Source organism: Chanodichthys erythropterus, chromosome 7 (assembly GCF_024489055.1).
Source record: "Chanodichthys erythropterus isolate Z2021 chromosome 7, ASM2448905v1, whole genome shotgun sequence".
Classification (NCBI taxonomy): Eukaryota; Metazoa; Chordata; class Actinopteri; order Cypriniformes; family Xenocyprididae; genus Chanodichthys; species Chanodichthys erythropterus.
This window is the reverse complement of record NC_090227.1, coordinates 1,120,958-1,131,239: the sequence shown is the minus strand read 5'-3', so window position 1 is coordinate 1,131,239 and position 10,282 is coordinate 1,120,958. Positions and strand designations below refer to the sequence as shown.

The 10,282-nt window shown below is 38.6% G+C and overlaps 1 protein-coding gene across 1 annotated transcript in view; it reads left to right on the top strand.

Annotated features, from left to right (window-relative positions):
* The first annotated feature begins 1,044 nt into the window (after positions 1 to 1,044).
* The window catches only part of insyn1 (inhibitory synaptic factor 1), an 86,583-nt gene continuing 77,345 nt past the window's right edge, over positions 1,045 to 10,282 (top strand). Inside the window, exon 1 of the mRNA XM_067388913.1 lies at positions 1,045 to 1,308. Coding sequence (XP_067245014.1) covers positions 1,165 to 1,308 — 144 coding nt within the window. The 5' untranslated portion in view covers positions 1,045 to 1,164. The remainder of the gene's footprint in view (positions 1,309 to 10,282) is intronic.

Below are 10,282 nucleotides of genomic sequence, written 5' to 3'. Positions count from 1 at the left end.
TGAACACGAGAAAATCAAGATGTGTGTTTTTTGAGAGAACAGAAAGTGAGGGAGAGAAAAAATGACAGGAGACGTTACCAGATACACAGAGAAATTGCTCTCCTTCCTGTCTTTCCAGGTGTTGTGACAAATTGTCTCCTGCCAATTTCGGCAGCAGCAGCAGAGGTTTGAAGGGTCAAGCTCTCCTGTTTCATTCTCTTCCCATCCTCCTGGAGGGCAAAAGACATGGAATTTACCTCCTCTGATGATTTTTTGAAGAACACAGCGCTATTCAAAAAGGCCATCAAAGGGAACTAGATCTCTATCCATCTACCAAACGGGTGAGAAATGTTTCTCTGACCCGGAGGAAAGGATGCACCATTTCGTCTGACACCCCGTGGGAGATTACGTGTGAAGCATCATCACAACACTTATTGTAAGTGTAGTTATAATTTTCCCGACCGCTCTGACAGCATTAAGTCGGTTGCCCTGGTTTTTCGTTTCGGACACACAGAAACATACATATGTCTCTTTTTAGCTGAACTAACATCCTCTTTCTCTCTCTGCTTTTCTTCCAGATCCAGTTGAAGGGAAAGGAAAGTTGGAATATTTGGTTTTGATACTTCAAACACAAGCAAAAAGACTCTTTTTTTTAGTCATTCTCTGAAAGAAATGCAACTTTGGGAGTTTCCTTTTTCTTCCTAGATTGGATTTTATAAGAGTTCGCAGTGGGCAACATGAGGATCAATCGCTGAACGCAAGCCATGTCTTCATGGAAAAGAAGAATTCTGCATCATAGACAGCAGCTTTCCATCCAAGGACTCGCACATGCACACTAAACACAAGCTACGGTGAAATGAACCACTCTTTGTTTCTTCATCCTGGAGTGTGTATTTCTCGGATATAACGACCTTCAATGATTCCAGCGCCTTCCGTTCCATCCGCGTCTGTCCCCAGAGCCCCGAGATGCCCCGCGGTACACAGCAAGACGAGGCTTGACCCCAGACCCAGCGAGGTCTCTCGGCTGCCCAGGCGTATTTAAGATGTTGAACCCTTCCCGTGTGGCCCGAGCCCCAGATCGGATCAGTAGCACTGCGGCTCCCGGAGGCCCCAGACATGGATCGTGGCTCGGCTCGCCCCTGCCCTCAGCGCTCCGCACCCCGGCCCGTGAGCAGCCTGTGAAGGATGTCCCAGAGCGGAGCTCCAGCCCGGGAACCCTCTGAGACCCCCAGTCAGAGAGAACAGATCCGCAGCCACATGAAGATGGTGATCGAGCAGCTGGAAGGAATCCTCAAGGAGTTGAAAGATGTGGCACATGAACTGCGGGAGGTAAGGATCGCAAATCATTTTGGTTGTACTGTTTGGTGGATTCTGTATTGACTTTAGGTGACTGGTTTCTCTCTGAAGAGAAGCAGCAGGAGATAAATAATCAAAGCTTTCCCGTCTGAACTGTTGTATGGAGTAAATGTGGCCTCGTTCCACTGAAAACCAAACGAGCGGCCTTAACCTGGGAATTTATCTGACTTGGGAACTAAAGAGAGGTGATTTTATCCTGAAGATACTCTCTCAAAAAAAGGCTGGGTTAAAAACAACCCAAGTTGAAGGTTGAAAATGGACAAACCCAGTGATTGGGTTGTTTTAACCCAGCGGTTGGGTTAAATGTTTGCCCAACCTGCTGAGTAGTTTTATTTAACTCAACTATTGTTTAAATATGTCTGTCTTAAAATGAAGCCAAAAGACGGTGGGAATTAAAAATGAGACACAATTATAATCAAAGGGTGAACATTTATTAAGCAATTTACTAAAAATGTTTAATTATTATTCATTAAACGTATTAATAAATGTTTATTTCCAACATATTTTTGGTTCATTTTAAGCAAGCAATAGTTGAGTTAAATAAGAACTACCCAGCAAGTTGGGCAAACATTTAACCCATTCTCTGGGTTAAAACAACCCAATCGCTGAGTTAAAAAACAACCCAATTGCTGGGTTAAAACATCCCATTTGCTGGGCTAAAATACCCCAATCGCTGGGTTAAAACAACCCATTTGCTGGGCTAAAACAACCCAATCGCTGGGTTAAAAAACAACCCAATCGCTGAGTTAAAAAACAACCCAATTGCTGGGTTAAAACATCCCATTTGCTGGGCTAAAATACCCCAATCGCTGGGTTAAAACAACCCATTTTCTGGGCTAAAACAACCCAATCGCTGGGTTAAAACATCCCATTTGCTGGGCTAAAACATCCCAATCGCTGGGTTAAAACAACCTAACCACTGGGTTAAAACAACCCAATCGCTGGGTTAAAACAACCCAATCACTGGGTTTAAACATCCCATTTGCTGGGCTAAAACATCCCAATCACTGGGTTAAAAACAACCCAATCGCTGGGTTAAAACAACCCAATCACTGGGTTAAAACAGCCCATTCGGTGGGATAAAATACCCCAATCGCTGGGTTAAAACAACCCAACCGCTGGGTTTAAACAACCCAATCACTGGGTTTGTCCATTTTCAACCCAATTTGGGTTGTTTTTAACCCAGCATCTTTTAGAGTGCGTACAGAAGGTGCACTTTTCCCGTGACAAATGACGTGATACATGTCCGGAATCTGTTGCGATGCCAAATGATGGAATGGTTACAAAGTGATTTCGCTGGAAAAATAGAAAGGGAACAGATAAGTGAGAGGCAGAGGAGAAAGGGAAAGAGGTGTGCAAGGTAGGAGTCGGGCTTGGCAATGCAATAGTTATGTAAGCACTTTGTTATCAGCTGAATTCCTACTGTATTCTACCAACTGCCATGGTTACAAGATGAAAAGATTCCTCTGTGTGTGTGTGTGTGTGTGTGTGTGTTCCTCTCTCTGTGTTTAGGAGTGAGCTGACAGCATAGAAAAAAGACAAGTGTGTGTCTGCGTCAATGTCACATTTCAGCTGAATAGATTTGTGTGTCTAAGAAAGGTACTTGGAACAGAAATTTGTTTAGAAATGAAAGCGATGAGTATGTTTGGCTTTTTATGACAGAATTATGCTTTTTGCTACAGTCACAAGACTCGTTTCTCTCTCTCCATATGGACGTTGAATATTTCAGCTCACACTAGCTTGTACACCAGCTAAAATTCACCCTTTCCGAACCATCCCTCATCCTTCGAGCTCCAGCATCTGTTCCCCTCCAGATTAGCCAATCCAGCTCGTACCTCCAGACCGTGTGGTGTAGAGCCGGGGGAGGCAGCAGAACTACACCCTCGAGTCTCTCCCTCGTGCCCGAACGTGATTGATGATGTGGGAATAATGCTCGCTCCGGCTATTTATAAACACCAGGACTCGGCGTAGCCCGGTAAACGGCTCTACGCCCACACTACATATGGATCAGGCTAAAAATAAAGTCAAATGTTTAAAAGCTGACGGGAAAGTGTGTGTTTGAGTATATGGGATGGCTGTAGAGCTTTACGTTAAGGAGTATTGATGATCAGTCCGGGGGAAGATGTGTAGATGGCAAATGTTGGATAAAATCTTTAATTCTTTTGGCTGTTTTAGAGGACTGCCTGATGGATGACACTCAGTGCTGAATGATACTTCAGGGATGCGCAATAATGGGGTCACATCGCACGTAATGAGACTGCAGACTCCGCCTGAGTGTGTGTGTGTGTGTGTGTGAGAGAGAGAGAGAGGTTTTGCCTACACTCTAGAAAATGCTGGGTTAAAAACAACCCAAGTTGGGTTGAAAATGGACAAACTCAGCAATTAAATGTTTGCCCAACGTACTGAGTATATAACCCAACTATTGTTTAAAAATTACTATATGTCTGGCTTAAAGTGAACACAAAATCAGACACATAATTACTAGAGGCAACAATAATAATCAAAAGGTGAACATTTATTAATAAGCAATGCAATAACTGTTTAATTTTTGTTAATAAGTGTGTATTTTCAAACATGCTTTGGGTTCATTTTAAGCAAGCAATACAGTCATTTTAAAGCAATAGTTGAGTTAAATAAAACATTTAACCCATCCGCTGAGTTAGAACAACCCAATTTCACTCTAAAAAATGCTGGGTTAAAAACAACCCAAGTTGGGTTGAAAATGGACAAACCCAGCAATTGGGTTGTTTTAACCCAGTGGTTGGGTTAAATGTTTGCCAAACGTGCTGGGTAGTTTTATTTAACTCAACTGTTGTATAAAAATTACTGTATTGCTTGCTTAAAATGAACCCAAAATATGCTGGAAATTCACATTTATTATTATGTTTAATAAATGAGCATTTATTAATAAGATAATGAATAATAAACAATAAACATTTATTAAATTGCTTATAAATAAATGTACACCTTTTGATTATTATTGTTGCCTCTAGTAATTATGTGTCTGATTTTTAATTTCTCACCTATTTTGGATTCATTTTAAGCCAGACATATAGTCATTTTTAATCAGTAGTTGGGTTAAATAAAACTACCCAGCACATTGGGCAAACATTTAACCCAACCACTGGGTTAAAACAACCCAATTGATGGGTTTGTCCATTTTCAAGCCAACTTGGGTTGTTTTTAACCAAACATTTTTTAGAGTGTATATTGTAAGGACCGAATGTCCCCATAAGGACAGTAAAGTCACATACATTTTAATGGCTTGGTAAACACAAAATAATGTCTTAGTTGAATTATTAAAATGTAATTCTGTGAGGGTCAGGTGATATAAAACATCATTAGCTCTGTGCAAAAACAGTAGAAGTCAATGGGAATGTGTGTTTGCTGTATTGACACATCAGCAAGTAGTTTTGCTTGTAGAAACATTTGCTTTTCTTCCCGTTTGGGAGCGTTAGATCAAAACCGTTACAGTTAAACCATCTCTACCCCTCATGGGCCACAGAGAACTGATGCTGTGTCTGTGTGTGCTCCAGTATATGTGTGTTTATACCCTTTAACCCTGTTTGACTTCAAAGTGCTGCAAGTTTGTGCTGAGATGGAAAAGACTTATGTAACTCTACCAGTAACTTACATAAAACAGCACAAACAGCTCTGAATTAGTCATCAGTTCTGTCATTCTGCAGGAATTTAGCATCTCACACGAGCCTTTCGCATCTCCTCCCATCCACTCAAACTCGAATTCAACCCCCCAAGCTTTTGCTGCCGCACTTTTTAATTAATGCTAACCGCCTCAGGCTAAGATCATCCTTGCAAACAAACGCTGAGGGAAATGCTGTCATTCTTTTTCCTCCGATGTTCAAGGAGGAGACGTGGTGCAAACAAAAAGATTGGTTTGGGCAACTCTTTGAGAAATCATACTACATTTTTTCCCCCCATTCATGACTGAAGAAAAAAATATTGTTAAATTACAACTGAACTTAAATTAGAAACTAACTAACAGCTAGTGATCACTCTTTGACATTTTCATAATAGCTAATAATTTTGATAAAAAGGTCATGCGAGTTTGGAGTGACAGATGATGACTGAACTGGACTGACTAAATTTAGACATTTGATTCAACATTTGTTAATACGTTTAATGAATAATAATTAAACAATAAACATTTATTACATTGCTTATTAATAAATGTTCACCTTTTGATTATTATAGTTGTCTCTAGTAATTCTGTCAGGACCACTATCGTCAAAAAGTTTGTATTGGCGGTATGGTTCTGTTCTGGGCAAGAACTTCCTGATAAGAGCAGGGAGAGCAGCAATAACCCCCCTAGGGTAAACAGAACAGAACCAATATATGCAGATATAATTACTGTCAATAATTTAACATGTACACATATTCCAAGAATTAGTTTGAATCATAAGGCCAATCCTGACTGAAGAGAGGAGGAGCTGTGGATGGAGGAAGGTAATTAGCTCCTGAGAATGCAATAGCTGCTGATAATACTGACAATATTTCTATAGGTAGACGTGAGTCACCTGATGCGAGCTTGACTGACGTGACCTGCCAGAACTGACGCTTACGCTGTATTTATGTGTCTGAGCTTTAATTGTTTTGGGTTCATTTTAATATTTTTTAAACAATAGCCCAGCACATTGGTCAAACATTTAACCCAACCGCTGGGTTAAAATAACCCAATCGATGGGTATGTCCATGTTCAACCCAGCTTGGGTTGTTTTTAACCCAGCATATTTTTTAGAGTGTACTAATGCTTTACATTTCAAGTTGAATAAACTGGAGTAATGATGCTGAAAATTCAGCTTTGATCACAGGAATAAATTACACTTTACTAGATATTCACATAGAAAACAGCTGTTTAAAACTGTAATAATATTTCACAATTTTACTGTTTTTACTGTATTCGATCCAGCCTTTTTGAGACTTCTTTCAAAACGTTTTAAAAAATGGTCAGTTGTTCTAAACCCAGCGATTGGGTTGTTTTAACCCAGTGGGTGGGTTGAATGTTTTATTTAACTCAACTATTGTTTAAAAATTACTATATTGCTTCCTTAAAATGAACCCAAAGTATGTTGAAGTAATTATGTGTCTGATTATTAATTTCTAACCCTTTTTGGCTTAATTTTAAGCCAGCCATATAGTAATTTTTATACAATATTTGGGTTAAATAAAACTACCCAGCACATTCGACAAACATTTAACCCAAAACAACCCAAATTGCTGGTTTGTCCAGTTTTTAACCCAAGTTGTAAAGTGTTATGTTAACAAACTGAACCTTATATATATATATATATATATATGTATATATATATATATATATATATATATATATATATATATATATATATAAAATGCATTTTTTTATTATTTATTTATTTTATTTTATTTTTTTTGCATTTGGCAATTTGCATTCAAAATCCACTTGGTTCCCACTCATGGACACTCACTTTGAATAGTCATGCCACTTCTGGTGCTTACCTTGGTAAATGTTTGGCAATCACTGTGACTATCCTCATTCAGTTTGTTGTAGGCTTTTAACTGTAAAGCAGCAGATTTGATCCCACTTAGAGGTGATCCATTAACTATAGACCCTGTGTCTGTCCTACCGCCGTTGTGGGCTCGAGCAAACCACTTAACCCATAGCTGCTCTAAAGCGACTCATTGCAATTGCCCTACTGTAAATTGATTTGAATTAAACATCTATATGTATTAAGCACATTATATTGTTCTAAGATCACACGCTACATGCAAGAGTTTAAGCCTTGCATTATCACGCTGGTTGAAACAGACAACGCTCCCCCTGGAGTCAGCTAGTAGTTGTGCTGAATTTGATGATCAATATATTTCATTAATGAGTCGATTCACTGGCTCTGTCCTCAGCTATCCGATTCCCATCTGAATTCTCTGTGGTACGGAGCACAACATGCAAAAAACCATCGATAACATAAACACTGCCATTACGGTTAAACGCCCTGATGCATAACAGGCTGTCTATGGATTGTCATAAAATACAAGTGCTTGAAATTAAGTGTCAGAAGAGAGTGAAAATTCTTTCCAGGAAAGAGCAAAAGAGAGAGAGGAAGTAGACAGAGACAGAAAGACACAATACGGAGAGGAGACTGTGTCTCACAGCATGTAATGAGAGGGACGAGTGTCATTTGGACAAAGAGTACTTATCTTTGCTACAGTGCAGTGTCTGCAGCTTGGTTAAGTGTCTCTTCCTGAGCTCAGTAATTTGAGAGACTGGTTTATCACACAGAAGCAGAGGGTGTGATGCAACAGCAAACATGGCTTCCTGACAGCTGAGATTTCAGACCAAACTGCTGGGTCTGTTTTAATGTCCTCACTAAAATAATAACGAGACAACTCATTAAAGGAATCGTTTGGCCAAAAATGGACATTCTGTCATCATCCATTCACACTTGAGTCAGTCAGGTCAGTCTTTGAAACACAAAAGCAGAGATTTTCAAGAATGTACTATATTTCCAACATGTTGCATATATCCTTCATATATCTGTTCCTATAGATGCAACAGTTGGATGCTTTAGAGATCTATAGCACTTTTAAGGCACAATCAAGCTAAAGGAGTCAGAGAATGACTTCACTGAAGCACCTCTGATCAAATAACATCAGACTGTGCCGCAGGCTAATTTCTTTTCAATGCCACACAAAGCATGTACCGTTGAAGAGTGGCTTTCTACAGTAACAGCATGTCAGCGGTTAAAGTCAAAACCAAACGCTGTTCGCAACCCATTTTACTTATATTAAACAGGATATTTAACGAGAAAAGATTTAGAACAGGATTTGATTTCATCCATCTGGAATTGATTGGATTTTGAAAAGCTGACGTAACAAGCAGGATTTCTGATGTCAGCTGGAAAGGAAAGTCAGATGAGAGACATCGCAGGTTATTATTTTTTCTGATGGTGAAGATAGTGTGTTTTGATAAAGATAAGGTAAATCGAGTTTTGATTTTATGTTGACTTTAAATATAATACATAGATAACGGTAAAGTCGCAGCAGAACAAAACTCTGCAAAAAGTGAAAATGTGGTTGTGTTTCATGCACTGGTGAATTTTTGCGGCTTATTTGGCTTTTCATATGGTGTTGTTTCAGAGTAGTGGAACTAAAGCATCCCAAATTCCTGATTTTAAGTTTTTGTTTTATTGCACTTAACCCACTTAACCCATTTGCATCTGTAAATTTCAATTACTATATTGTAAATATATATATATATATATATATATATATATATATATATATATATATATATATATATATATATATATATATATATATATATATATATATATATATATATTAAAGGCGGAGAGTTTGACTGACTTCAGCAGCTTTACACACACCAAACTGTACAGTTTTCTATCTATATTCTAAAGGTTTGTTCATTTATCATCACCTGCACATTTTTTTTCCAAAAACATGGTGAAAATGTGTTTGTTTTGTAGTTGTTGAGAGTATTTTCTGATTTATGAGGTTATTAAAAAAAGAGAAATCCAAAATCCCCTCTGTAAAAATCTTTAACTCTAATATGTCAATAAAATGAAATGAGAATTTTAAACCTGTCATTATCCAAGCTTCAGATTTATGTTCTGCAAATTAGTAAATATTTAATTAGATATTGCCTAATTTGCATATTCAAACATAACATTTCAGAAAACTTGGAATACAAAAAAAATATTTGCAACTCCAAATGTAATCAATTACCTGGGGAAGTATGGTGATGTCTATTAGTTGATTTTTAACTAACTTGCCTAAGGAGCTTTTTCTTCCTGACCTGACTCTTAAAGTTGTGCTTATATTTTCTCTTCTATTGTGCTGTATATTTGATTAAAACAGCTTACAAGAACAAATGTAGGGCAGGGCTTGATTCTGTCTGTAGGGAATTGATTGGATGGTTGTGGTTTGCTATTGGTGGATCTCATGTGAGTGACAGGTTGCCCCGCCCTCATCATCAGAGAAGAGAAGAGATGCTGCAAGAGGAAGATATTCTGATTCTCAATAAACACTGCAATAAACCATAAAAATAGTAGAACAGTAAATTTAGTCATATTAAATATATTTTTGACTTCAATAAAAGCTGTTTATTTAAATGTGACCTCATGAAGCACATTTTTTGTCATGTTTTATTCTATTCCAGTGGGGCCAAACATCTGAAAACAGACACACACACACACACACACACACACACTCACAGCATTAGATAGATGGAGAGGGAGAGAGTGGGAAAGAGAGAGATGAGTGATAGGAGGAGAGATAGTAGCAAGTGATGAGGATAAAGTGTGCAATGAGACGGCGTCTCAGTCCCGCGACAGACAGAGCGAGTGTGACCGGAGCCTCTCTCAGCACGGGCCAATCGGCTCACGGCGTGGAGAGAGACAGAGGGGGGCTTAAACCCCGAATCAAAGGCTGTCGCGCTCTCGCTGGGACTGTTTACTCCATCCACCCCTGCACAGCTTCCTCCACTGAAGGAACCGCGTGGCCGTCAACTGGCCGTCAACTGCTAACTGCACGTCATTCACTAGAGGCGCTGCGATTCCTTCAGCAGATCCAACTGTGCTTTGTTCAGAAGACAAACCTAGATTGATTCAAAACCTGGTCGACCACTAATCATAGCCCACACTAAACCATAAAAAGTTGGAAATAAATAAGATTATTGAAGTGTGCTTTTAAAAAAAAAAATTGTTTGTAAAATAAAGTGTTACTATGTTGCATGCAAATTATGCATAATTACATGCAACTAACCCTAAACCCTATAGTAAGTACATGTAGTTAGTATTACTCAGTACTTAAATGTATAATTTCAGTGTAACAAAGACACCGTAAAATAAAGTGTAACCCAAAAAATGTCACATTTTATTCAATGTGCTACTTGCCATTTCTTTGTGAAATTTACTAGCAATTGAAATTGTGA